The sequence below is a fragment of the Haliotis rufescens genome, unplaced genomic scaffold, assembly GCF_023055435.1.
Source record: "Haliotis rufescens isolate VD_foot unplaced genomic scaffold, xgHalRufe1.0.p SCAF_12, whole genome shotgun sequence".
NCBI lineage: Eukaryota > Metazoa > Mollusca > Gastropoda > Lepetellida > Haliotidae > Haliotis > Haliotis rufescens.
The window spans coordinates 12,609,792-12,623,753 of NW_025963802.1; the positions used below are offsets into that span (position 1 = coordinate 12,609,792).

Genomic DNA, 13,962 nt, shown 5'->3' on the forward strand with positions numbered 1-13,962 from the left:
TTTTCAGATAATACTGAGGTTTATTTCATCTGATGCGCAGTGACATATGCAGCACACCAATCACTCAAGCAGGAAAAGAACTTGCTGCACAGGCTGCTGCGGCAACAACTCCGACCACAGGGCCATCTCAAACAGGAAGCAACTGCATAAAAGTCTCAAAACCAGAAGCAAACTTACAAGTTATTATTGTCAAAATTCTCAAAACATTTCATTTCAAAGAATTTTGAAATTCCAACAAACAACGTAAATCTGAAATTTGACATTTATTATGCAAACCCTGTACATCAATGACAGACAATATACTTCACATTTGGTTCGAGACTATCTACAGAGCAGGGCATGGAGTGTACTTGAGCATTTGAAAAATAATAAGTGTCCAGACACGCTGACCGATTCACTGTAGCTGCCATACATAACAAAAAGGAAATCCATCCATTTGAATTTTCAAACACACCATCAAACAAATAGATTCACAAACATATCACAACTGCCATCCAGTGATGATACATTTCATATCGTGATTCTCTAAAAATTGGCACACCTCCACAAGCTTGCTCACTCCAATTACCCAAATCCTAAATCTTTGGCAGTTAATTTTAACAAAACATTAAAAAATGTTTAATGTTTATTTTTACAAGAATGCCAAAAATAATTTATATGCAGCATTTTTTTTGTAGATCTCTATATACAAGTGAAAAATCAAAACCGTAACTGTATTTAAAAGGAGAAAATTTAGCACTATGTACAACTCATAAACTGAAAGTCTCATTACCCACATGCCATGAAGCCTGTACCCCCCTCCCCCTAGAGCAACAACAAAGGGGAAACGTCAGTATCACTTCATATCTCATCTATAAAACCTTTCCTGAGGTCAAAATGTTGATCTTTGCCAAACCTTTTGAGAAACAGCACAAATGTCAACTGACGGAACACGAAGTGCTAAGTCCATACATTTCAATCAGATAATAACACAAATCAAGAGATGATTGGCTTTAATTTCTTTACAAACCTGTGGCAGTCCACTTATTATGGATCCTCAGAAGCTGAGCCTTATGCAAGCCTTTATATCTATAAGCAATTTACAAGAAGCTTAGCCTTAGCAGTTTAAACAAAGGTGAAAAAAAAACTGTAAAGACGTAAATAAATTATTTATTAGTTTTATACAAGTAAATATCTCTTGGCAATATATAAAATATTCTAATTTTAACACAACTCATAATTCCTCTTCATATGAAGGAAATAGATTTGACCACGTACAACATTCTGCACATACCATACTGAATCACACTTTTATTTCTCAACATGAAACCATGTATGATAATAATCCAAAGTATTAACACATTGTGTAAGCCTGTCATGAATTTGTTTAAAAACAAAGTATTTTACAACAACTTCTTGTCAATATCCGAAATATGTCAAAAGCGGTCAAAATGTAGCACATATACTTCCTTGATACAATGAAACATTCATACAGATACAATATCAGTGCAAATTGAATGACTGCGTCTAACATCATAAACTCACCAAACTAGGATTTGCTTGTGTTTGTCCCCTTTGGGACACTGCACTACCTGAACGTGTAAATGGAAACATTACACAATATGGCAAGCTTTACAAGATGTGAAGACAATAACTCAGGATTAACAGTCGTTCACACCTGTTTCTGTATTAGTTATTTAACCCTGCATTCAGCAATATTTCAGCTGGCCATTCCGGCGGCATCTTAATAATAGAGTCTGGGCCAGACAATTCAGTGATTGTTTGTTTGTTGTTTAAATAATGTGCTCAGCAATATTCCAGCTGTATGACTGCAGTCAGTAAATAATCGAGTCTGGACTAGACAATCCAGTGATTGACATCATGAGCTTCGATCCTCGCAATTGGAATACAATGACATGCATCAATTAAGTCAGCGAGCCTGACCACCCGATCTCATTAATCATCTCTTACGACAAGCATAGTCGCCTTTTACGGCAAACATGGGTTGCTGAAAACCTATTCTAACCCGGATCTTGCAGTGACTGATAGTGAATGATCAACACCATTGGGTTACAACGATGACAGTATCAATCAAGTCCGCGAGCCTGACCATGTCGCCTCTCACGACAAGCAAGGTTGCTGGGCATGTGTGACTTTAATTTACTTTGCAAGGTTGAAAAGACACATTTGAAAACTGGTGATTGCTTGTGTCTCGTGAGTATTCATATCAACCTATAACTTTACTTGCAGCTTCTTGATTTGGCATCCAAGTGTCTTTAGTAAACACTTTTTGTGTAATATGAGTGAGTGAGTGAGTATGGTTTTACGCCGCTTTTAGCAATATTCCAGCAATATCAAGGCGGGGGAACACCAGAAATGGGCTTCACACATTGTACCCATGTCGGGAATCGAACCCGGGTCTTCGGCGTGACGAGCGAACGCTTTAACCACTAGGCAACCCGACCGCCCCTTGTGTAATATGAAATATGTTGTGTTGTCATGATAGCCTTGTTGACTTAAACATCGTGGAATTTTGAATCATTCACCGGTGAACTTTTACATAATTGACTATTGTCATGACTTCATATATGTTCATATTGTACACCACCTGGTCAATCCAAAATGCAGAATCAAGCTTGTTCTTGATGTTTGTTTTCTGAGGCCACAAATATCATTAGACCTTTCATACGGTTAAGGAGCATTCACACATAAATCATATCCCAAAAATCTATAGCTCATTCACACATCAATCATGTCAATCCTTTTGCAACACAATCAAAAGCAAAAAACAAAATAGAAGTTTGCATCACCTGATCATTTCAATATTATGTGCTTCACTTTCAGTGAACAATCCTGATTTAAACTACTTCAAATTCAATCCGAGGATACACTCAAGCACGCTGAGAAAAAGATCTTTCGAGGATTTTCACACAAAGAAGTCATATTTGTTCAATACAAAACGGATGCATGTTACGCATCTACAAAAGGGTGATAATCAAATTTAATAATTGTAAATACAAAACGGATGCATGTTACGCATCTACAAAAGGGCAATAATCAAATTTAATAATTGTAAACACGATAAGATTTGGAGATTGTTTTTCTCGAAATATTTACACTCTTGTAAAATTGGTCTGAATGATAATGGTGTATGTTAGCATTTTATCATCATTCTCAAGGTCGTATTCATCATTCCCGCACTCCCTTTCATCTTTGTTTAAATCAGAGCCAGTTCCTGGATTCAAAATAGATTTCCACCAAAACGTTTCTTCAAATCCTGATCCCTGCATGATCAAACGGATGTCATAAAGCCCTTCTTATTGCAGGTAATGAACAGTGGATAGAGTTATGTCCCTTTGACTACATGTGGACACATCAAACAGGAGTCCCCACTGAATCGGGGTTTCGGTGCTTCAGGATATGTAAAATGCGTATAAGTCCTCAAATGAAGGAGGTAATCATGGATTACAGAAAAACAAAAGAAAATTCTGAAGAAAATCCAATTACATCCAAACCAAACACGAGACTCTAAGCACACAAAAATAAAAGCACCGTCCAGGGCCCAATTCCACAACGTGATCTTCACTACAGTTGTCTTATGGATCGGGTCCCTATGGTGGTGGTCATCCATGTCTCATACAATAGGGCTACATGTATGCAGGTTATATATATATATAACTTGGTGAAGAAGGAACTATGTCAAGTATGAGAGAGATATACCTTACAGACAGACCAATATTTTCCCCTTTTAGTTACAAATGAATGTGCCTGAATTGTGGTGGAAAAAAAATAAAATAAAATAATAATAATAATATTTGAGCATCTTTTTGATTGTATTTTTGTTAATAATAATAATTCAATAGTTCTTTTAAGAAACATTCTCAACATGATACTATATACTACACAACATTTGCTAAGGATTAAAAGTCATATTCAGTCAAAGGGGTGCTCCTCAGCAAATATTAAGTAGTATACATAATTTTTTTAATATGTTTTTACCCGTTAATACCATGAAAATTCTGTAAAACATAGCAAAACACCTTGGTCTGACCTCAGCGCGAGATGCAACTATCCAAGACACTTTTAGTGTCTTGGTAAGATAGAGATATAAAATGCTAGATGCCAGCAATAGCTTGTTATTCTCCACCCAGTTAGGTCAAACAAACCGTGATAATGTCACAACAGACAACCCTGCTACTGTGAATCAATGGTTGCCGCTTGCAACATACCTGGCTAAAGAACTGGAGAAATCCTGTATTTTATTGGAATCAGGTGCAGGAGGCAAGAGACGTCACTTAGTGACGATGTTATCTGTTGCCTGGCTGAGTGACGTCCCTTGTAGGAGTGCAGGAAATGTGGATGATGTATCAGGGATATGTACACGGTTACTACTGATCAATCACGATTTGTACTAGGAGTTTACTCCTACTTCAGTCCCAAACTTTGATGCTAAGGAGCGAGACACGTAGCTCCAGTATTCCCGCCGGATGGTATCATACTCCTCTGCTAAGGAATTACATAACTGGAAGAGAATGAAAAAACAAGTTAAAGCACAAGCCAAGACAAGAAAAAGAATCATTTAACTGAAATTAAAACTAGTGTGAAAACTAAAAATCAATGTCAGCAATGGTTTTGGTTTGGTTGGCTTGTTGTTTAACGCCGCACTCAGCAATATTCCAGCTATATGACGGCGGTCTGAAAATAATCGAGTCTGGACCAGACAATCCAGTGATTGACAACATGAGCATCGATCCACGTAATTGGGACCGATGACATGCATCAACCAAGTCAGCGAGCCTGACCACCCGATCCCGTTAGTCGCCCCTTACGACAAGCATAGTCACCTTTTACGGCAAGCATGGGTTGCTGAAGACCTATTCTACCCCGGAATCTTCACGGGCCTGGTCATTAGTCTTTGTCAAAAATAAAATATTTATTACAGCAGAAAAGTACCCAGGGCCCCATTAACTTCTAACACAAAACTATCAATGTCACCAAGCTCACAAAATAGACATTTATTTTTGTTTTAATTAAAAACTAAAGGAAGGTAATGTATGTTGTTTAGTGTTGCTGTATAACTGGAACATAGGTTTTTGGACATACGTTTTCGGATGGCCATGTTTATTGCGATTACTTGCGTTATAACAAGGGGTGTCGCGTCACACAGTCATTGTAAATACTCAGATGATGACCTGTCATCAAGTCGTCTTTATAAGTGAGTGAGACGTTTTACAGTTGTTCTTGGGATTAACAAGAAAATTATCTTAAGCGTCCGAAGAATCATAACACGGTGATAATATTTTAGCTGTATGATGGAGACAGGTAAATATAATCCAACCAATCATCCCATTCACTGGGTGTGAAACCAAACCTCGGTACACTAAACAACAACACATTAACAACCAGGTCCCATACACTTACTACCAGTCTCATGACTGGTTGGTTGGTTGGTTTGTTGTTTAACACCACACTCAGCAATATTCCAGCTATATGACGGCAGTCTGTAAATAATCAAGTCTGGACCAGACAATCCAGGGATTAACATCATGAGCATCAATCCACGCAATTGGGATCGATGACATGCATCAACCAAGTCAGCGAGCCTGACCACCTGATCCCATTAGTCGCCTCTGATGAGGAGCAAAGTCGCCTTTTACGGCAAGCAAGGGTTGCTGAAGACCTATTCTACCCCGGATCTTCACAGGTCAGTCTCATAACTCCACTCTAAAGCATGGGGTGCTGTAGCTGTGGTAACTTATCGCTGTGCTGCTCACAATAAACAATATTGATACTGGCTTGTTGCTACACAGATCTAGGGGCTGTGCATCAATTGAAATCCCAAGAAGAATGGACACGATTACCTTCCCAGAACACGTGCCTTAAAAAAGTGCACTATTTTTTTCGATCATGCAACTTTCTATGTACTTATTGGGTTGGAATCATCAACAGTGAATGGATAAAAAATGTGGAGTCCAGTCTCCATATATTGCACATTCTAAGATATAAGGCAAGTGTCTAAGGAAGTGAATCATCTTGCATGCACTTTACTAAAGCATGTTAAGTGTGATGCAGATTTGAATTGGTGATCAATTAGGAAAAACATGGAGGAGCTCTCTGTAGCGACAAGTCAATATCAAAATCGTTTACACAGGCAGCACAGAGATATGGTTGGGGTGGCAGTTGGGGTGGATGTTGGGGTAGGTGTAGTAGTTGGGGTGGGTGTAGGTGTGGTAGTTGGGGTGGATGTTTGGGTGTTAGTTGGGGTGGGTGTTGTCATGGTTGTTGTGGTGGTAGTTGTGGTGGTAGTTGTGCCGGTAGTTGTGGTGGATGTTGTGGTGGATGTTGTGGTGGGTGTAGGTGTGGTAGTTGGGGTGGATGTTTGGGTGTTAGTTGGGGTGGGTGTAGTCATGGTTGTTTGTTGGGGTAGGTGTAGTAGTTGGGGTTGGTGTAGGTGTGGTAGTTGGGGTGGGTGTAGGTGTGGTAGTTGGGGTGGGTGTAGGTGTGGTAGTTGGGGTGGGTGTAGGTGTGGTAGTTGGGGTGGGTGTAGGTGTGGTAGTTGGGGTGGGTGTTGGGGTGGGTGTAGGTGTAGTCGTTGGGGTGGGTGTTGGGGTTGGTGTAGTCGTCCGGGTGGGTGTAGGTGTGGTAGTTGGGGTGGGTGTAGGTGTGGTAGTTGGGGTGGGTGTTGGGGTAGGTGTAGTAGTTGGGGTGGGTGAAGGCGTGGTAGTTGGGGTGGGTGAAGGCGTGGTAGTTGGGGTGTATTGTCACCTCAAGGGCCTTCTGCAGCACAGACTCCTTCTCCTCACAGCCCAGCTCCAACATCTCCTCGTACGTGTCCACCATGCAGGCGATGAGGTAGGGAGAGCGGTACCGGTTGTCGTACAGTTCCGTACAGAACTCCATCAGCCCTGGGTACTTGCTCAACTCCCGGTCCAGGAGAACCCTGCAAGCAGAGGCCGAAATATTACAGCGTGGATGGTTGTGTAGGAGGATAGCAATAGAAATAGAAACTAACAGTTCATTCATGCTTAAAACCTGAACTGTACAGGACCTGGCAAGCTATTAAGTACATTACTGCAACCCCCACCACCCCCCCAAACACACACAACTGCTGACAAGTCACATTCTGTCTTCATTGCTGAGTGAGATACATATTTCAATTGTGTGCTCAGCATTGGACATGTTTATACATGCATGTAATTTGTCATAGTGTACCTGCAAATGCATGTTCCAGTGGTAGAAACTAGTCCACTAGTCCTCAGGATGATAACATATAGCAAAACCCTTAAAAATGGCAAATATCTACTAGTCTTTATGATACCTTAACTATTGGGCACTTTGGCAAGGACTATAGGACTAGTGCCAATTTTTAACGCTGGAGGATACATCCATCGGGAGACATGTTTTATGTTGGTCATCACACGTTTTTTAGTTTACCTGTTGTTTAACATGACACTCATGAATATATATAAGCAATATCACTGCTTTAATTAATCAAGGCTGAACCAGACAATCCAGTAATTGATATTGTGAATACCGATCCAAACTGTCAGGGTAGGTGATACCCCATCAAACAAGTCAGTGATGACCACCGATCTATTTGTTCACCTCTTACGACCAGCATAGATTGCTGGGGATCAATTCTAACTCGGAATCCACATGGGGATGCGAGAGCATGGATGGTGGTGTAATGCTATATCCCTGGTAAGAGGCGTCTTACACTGCATTCATTAATATTAAAGTAACACGTTAATAATCAACCAGCATTGCCAGATTGGCCATAATGCATATCATGAGGCTACAATGTAAGGGGAGATGACAGGGAAAACAGTGAGTGAGTGAGTGAGTGAGTGAGTGAGTGAGTGAGTGAGTGAGTGAGTGAGTGAGTGAGTGAGTGAGTGAGTGAGTGAGTGAGTGAGTGAGTGAGTGAGTGAGTGAGTGAGTGAGTGAGTAGGGTTTAACGCCACTTTTAACAGTATTCCAGTTATATCACAGCGTGTCAGCTTAATGTGGGAGGAAAGCCCGAAGTGATGCAGGTCTTAGACGTTTACCACTTTGGTGAAACCCACGAGCATAGTGCTGACAAACCTAGAAACATAATCGGGGCGAACCGGGATTCAAACCCACAATCATAGGTTTCTGGCGTGCCCAAGGGACGCAACCCTGCACAGCGAATCGCGGTAATCAATGAGAACTGCAAGGTTTTCTTGATAATAACATACAATGATGTGATCATTATTTCTTTAATATGTAAACTAAACAGTTCATATAGTTGGTAGTCGGAAGAAATTTGACCATTAGTTACAAGCCTGAATCGAAGGAAATTCCACATTAAGAATACTCTTGACAGTGATGTTAAAGTACAAGTGGGAGAGTGAGTTTGGTTAAAGCTGCTTTGAACAGTATTTCAGTTATATCATGGCATGATGTGGGTCTTAAAAGTTTACTTCTATGGGGAAATTCACGAGCACAGAGGTGCTGACAAACCTAGAAACACATCCGGGTGAATCTCAGAATCGAAGCCAGGCTGATGCCTAAGGGAGACAATTCTGCACAGCAAATTGCTCAAAAGACGAATGGGTTTGGCCAAAGTTTAACAGAACATACAGTCAAACACCGTTGTGTCAAAGTTGAAGGGACCAATGTAAATACTTCCGAGTTATCTAAGGTTCAACACAACCGAAAATGATGAATAAAGAAGGAATACGTAGGGACCTTTTACTTTGAGACAATTGCAAGTTCGACACATCATAGTTCTACACAACAGTGTTTGACTGTATCTTCAGCAAATGAAAACCTTACAATCACAGCCTAAATAAACTGGGCTATGAAACTCCAGCCAAGTTCGGCAAGGGTGGAAACTGGAAACTTTTATAGTGTCCCTTGCCTCAGGAAGATGGGAGAATTCCTGGAAATGTTCACTTACCCTTTCATGTAATTCCACGCACTTTCGTTGTTTGGAGCTTTCTTGATGAAATCTTGAGTATATCTGAAACAAAAAGTCATGGAATACACATGCTAAAATATACTTATAGCTTATAACTTTTCATAAGAATATTCCTATTTTTCCAAAGAGAATCCTAACATTAGTATGAAATATCTCCATATCCCTATCAGAGGTTGAGCAGTATAAGCACGACAGGTGCTGTACAAATTTAACTCCTCAGGTAACCTTTAATTATTTCTATGCAATTATACAAAGATGTTTTCATTCAATTTCGTTAATGTTTCTTCATACCAAATATTCCTGCACACCCATTGCAAACCTGAGTTATCTCCCTTAGACCATTCTACCCATTATCAGTCCTGTGATTATTTTTCACACATTTGATCTCATTCTTTGTTTTCACACAAAATCAAGTCCAGATGTACATCACACAGTTAATCCTGGCTTCTTAAAAGTATTTTTTGTTAATATATGATAAGAATATTCAGGCTACTTAATGTTAGGCTTACAGTGCATGAATTTTGTCAGCAATATTTCAGCTATATCATGGTGACCAATGGAAATTCAAGTTTTACCAGCCAAACCATCAGAACATGAGCAAAGCTTGATGCTATCAGGATGACTGTCAGATCAGCCAAGTCACAGAGTCTGACTACGCAATCAAATTTAATCGCCTCTCAATCTGTTCTATACCTCTCATCTTCCCGAGGCGAGAGAGTTAACTGACTTTAAAAGTCCAGTTTCCACCCTTGCCGAACTAGGCTGGAATTACTGGGCTCGACCGTAGCGTCACCAGTGTCTGTTACAACTTATGTCCCTTCTAAGCCTCTCCTGTGGACCAATCAGATTCCACCTCTCCTATCACTTTTGTTTGCTTCAAACAAAATGGTGGCGCCCAGTCAGGACGATCTGATAGATAATCAAGATCTATAGTGTCATAAAACGGGTCTTATATCGCGAAACGCATCAAATCACATGGGCACCTTGATTAAAAACATGAAAAGATTTGGAAAATATCTGCTGACAACGAGCTGGCGGTGCACATACTTTGCAATCAACCGAAATCTGGACGACAGTTTACGAACCGGATTTCAATTTCAGTGCACGATTTTGACTGGACTATGCTTAGACTCGTTAGTCCAGCCAAAATGTAACTCCATAATACCAGCCTAGTTCGGCAAGGGTGGAAACTGGACTTTTATAGTCAGTTAACTCTCTTGCCTCGGGAAGATGATACCTCTGGGTATCAACACATTTAAAGCAAGCTGTGCTCCATCTCCACAACACAGCAGCGCCCCTACCCGACTTCCTTCTCTGTGACGGTGTCGGTGAAGCCGGTGGTGTTCTTGATGACGAAGTAGCGCTGGTTCCAGGCGGAGTTGTTGCGGAGGTCGTCCTTCAACAGCTTGTCCACATAGTCCAGCTCCTTGTCCCAGAGGCCAAATTCCTGAATCACCCACTGCCTGAAATACACATCCACATAATGATCACCAAACCACAAAATATCGATGCATGGAACAATAAAAAAACTCCAGTCTGTTGTATCAGCCATCAAAGATGAGGAATATAGTGTGTATAATGTCCTCAATATAAGGCAGAAAAAGTAATCAGTTGTACACATAATGTATAACAGCCAAAAAAACCCGCGAAAACCATACATGTTGATTTATAAGTGACGAATTACTTATATTCAAGGGATAGTAGATTGATTCAGTGCACAGACGAACATACTGGTATGTTGTGTGAACCAATGTTCATGAACGCATCACATGCGACATCATAGATCCATGACTTGAGATGCATCAGTGTTAGAAATTGGCACTAGTCCTGTTGTCCATGCCAAACTGCCCCAATAGTTAATATATTACAAGGACTAGTAGTAATTTGGCATTATTAAGGGTTTTGCAAAATGTTCTTATAAGGACTAGTGGACTGAAAATGGTAGTTTCTACCGGTGTAAAGCACCATTTGTCTTGTGCAGGATTAGCTTGTGTAAAGTTTTGAAATCACATACAGTATATCATGATAAGAATAAAGACACTGTGGTAACACTTAATTGAATTGACCATTCTATTAAACTGGAACAGACTGGTAGCTATTGTCTAGGATAAGTTTCTGGTAAGAATGCTATCTAGTTTTCAAAGTGCAGTCTTTGTTTTACTTCAGCAGTCAGCTGAGGCTTGACTTGAGTCATCAGGACATTAGAAACTTCAAAAATTTCAATTTCAATTTAAGTAAATTTGGCAATGAAAGATTACATAATTGCATTTGTATTTCGTCTTATGCAAGGCTTTTTCTATATGCAGAAGTTAATATTAACATGCATGATTTTGTGTACACCCAGAAATAGCAGTCAGCTGTTGTGTCTACTGGTGATTCAAGTAAATATACCCATAATTATATCTCAAGAGACCCTGGCCGTAATGATCGGAAGAAACTAAATCTGAGATTATTATCGCACCATGAAGAAATATTCACACTTTAAGTTATTTTAGTTGCTTTTAATATATACATATCAAAAATTTAAAAAATAATCTTCAGTCTAGAACCAGTTAGTTTAAGCATATGGAACAGTCTTATGAGTGACAACGTGAGACGAACCAATCAGAAGTCACTTAACTTTAAACTAGCCTGCAGCGTTGCTAATTGGACGGTAAAATAGTGACTTTCAATAATCAAATAACAACAGCTATGACCTATTTTCTGTTAAGTTATTTCATTCATAATATGTAATAATTATCTGGCAACTCAGGTTCACATCAAGGTAATAATAACAATCACCTGAGTGGGGTCGCTGCAGATGACAATCAGTTTGTGGGATCTGCCGATCAGTTCACAAACAATTTCCCGGAAATTAATATACGCGATATTTAATTATTTTTTTTTAAATAACATGATAAAACGGATCAAAAACAAAAAGACAGAAATACTCTAAAATGTTCTTATTACCAAATAGTTTAAAATCACTACTGCTTGCTTACCATGCTATTTCCAGTGTTATATGCAAGGAGTTATGTGTTCATGTTTGATATGCACTACACACATTATACGAGCATGTGTGTCATAAGTGTCAGATTTCTTGTATTTCCTGAGCGAGAGTGAGGGTAATACGTGAGTTCTTACACAAGTTTTGTAAAATCAGTATTACACACAATTTCTTTATTACCCATTATTTCTTAATCCTTTTGAGCTTCCCTTTAGAAAAATGCACTGATAGCTACCACTGTCCTAGAAAACCACAATTTGTCGAATGACATCACCAATTTTCAGCTACGCCATTTCTAGAATGACATCATTCCGACTTACATCACAATAAAATTCAAATGGCATCGACAATGCTGTTCGGATGACTGAAACAATACACTGGTGCGCGAGATATGATATTTGCACTAGTGCACATAAGTCACATATGATTTTTATGAACTCGGTTATTTCTATCCCAATGGGAAATAAATGCCTGTATTTCTTGGAAGTATGTGTTATACACAAGGAATTACAGTACTCCACAATCAGAGTCCATGTTAATGATCTGAGGAATCAAAATGATACCAACAATATCAGTTAAAGAAACCGACTACAGCAGCATTTAGTTCCTGTTTTCGGTTTATAAACGACAAACAACACAAGGAAAACATTGAGGCCACGCCCACAAGGAAAGAGATAGCAAGAGAAGAAGATAACATTTCAAAATTCCATGAATATCAGTATCTTTAGATAATCCTATCCAGTTCTTCCTATCATCGCCTAGTGTCAGTGTCGGCCTGAAGTGGACTTATCAAGAGTGAGTGAGTGAGTGAGTGAGTGAGTGAGTGAGTGAGTGAGTAGGGTTTAACGCTGCTGTTAACAGTATTCTAGTTATGTCACGGCGTGTCAGCTTAATGTGGGAGGAAAGCCCAAAGTTTACCACTTCGGTGAAACCCACGAGCACGGGTATGGTGCTGATAAACCTAGAAACATAATCGGGGCGAACCGGGATTCGAACCCACAATCATAGGTTTCTGGCGTACCCAAGGGGCGCCACTCTGCACAGCGAATTGCGGTGCCTTAGATGACTGGGTCACCCGTGCCCCCCTTAACACCTGTGACTGGTCTACAGTATGGACACAGTTAGTTTTGTGCACAGTAGAACTTTTTATGTCTCATTGTCATTGATCTTCCCTATACCTGCCGCCAAAAGTAACGCGAACCATAGAAACATAAGAAGAGATGTTTCCAATGTGTACCACTTGATGACAAAACTAACAGTCAGTCAAGTGTTACCACGGTGTCTTGATTTTTATCATGATATGCTGTACGTGATTTCCAAACTTGACACGCTAATCCTGCACGCGACAAACGGTGCATCTCGAGTCATGGATCTATGACATCACATGTGAGGCGTTCATGAGCGTCGGTTCACGCAACACGAGTTTGTTTGTTTGTGCATCGACCCAATCTAATCTCTCTTGAATTTGAGCAACTACATATATTACACATTAGAAATAGGACCTAGCCCTTGCCATCATAAGGATCATTAGAAATTTTCCATGTTTAACTTTAAGGGTTTAGCTATATGTTATCATCATAAGGACTAATGGACTAAACATGTTAGTTTCTGTCAGTGATATCAACCAACAAGTATGGTAATGGCTTTTCTTTTGTCTGTGAGTATGTATCATGTATACAGAGTGTGGTTATTGATCTCTCTAGGCTGAAGCAGTCAGACACTGGAACAATGCTTCCCCGAGTTTATGGTTTAACTTGTCTGGAAGTGTCCCCCCTGCTGCCAACATACCTGTGCTGCCAAGCGTGGTAGTTCTTGGCGTCTTCCCTCAAGATCTTCTCCGTGAAGTGAAGTTCCTGACCCGAGTCTCGGGACCACTCAATCAACACCCGGCGGTGGTGCCTAAATTAAATTATTTGAACACTTTAACATACATTCAATACAACTGGGTGAATTATCCATCATATTTATTAATCAAATCTGTAGTAATGTCACGTTTTACAATTTGAAATGAGTCAGGGAGTATGGTTCAGTTGACACCAGAGATGGGCTTCAC

The 13,962-nt window shown here is 39.9% G+C and overlaps 1 protein-coding gene across 1 annotated transcript in view; it reads right to left on the reverse strand.

Annotated features, from left to right (window-relative positions):
* The window catches only part of LOC124143389 (protein farnesyltransferase/geranylgeranyltransferase type-1 subunit alpha-like), a 44,099-nt gene continuing 30,137 nt past the window's right edge, over positions 1-13,962 (reverse strand). The window contains exons 4-8 of the mRNA XM_046512353.2: positions 13,698-13,808; positions 10,225-10,386; positions 8,903-8,965; positions 6,745-6,919; positions 1-4,501 (exon numbers count right to left, since the gene is read on the reverse strand). Coding sequence (XP_046368309.1) covers positions 4,391-4,501; positions 6,745-6,919; positions 8,903-8,965; positions 10,225-10,386; positions 13,698-13,808 — 622 coding nt within the window. The 3' untranslated portion in view covers positions 1-4,390. The remainder of the gene's footprint in view (positions 4,502-6,744; positions 6,920-8,902; positions 8,966-10,224; positions 10,387-13,697; positions 13,809-13,962) is intronic.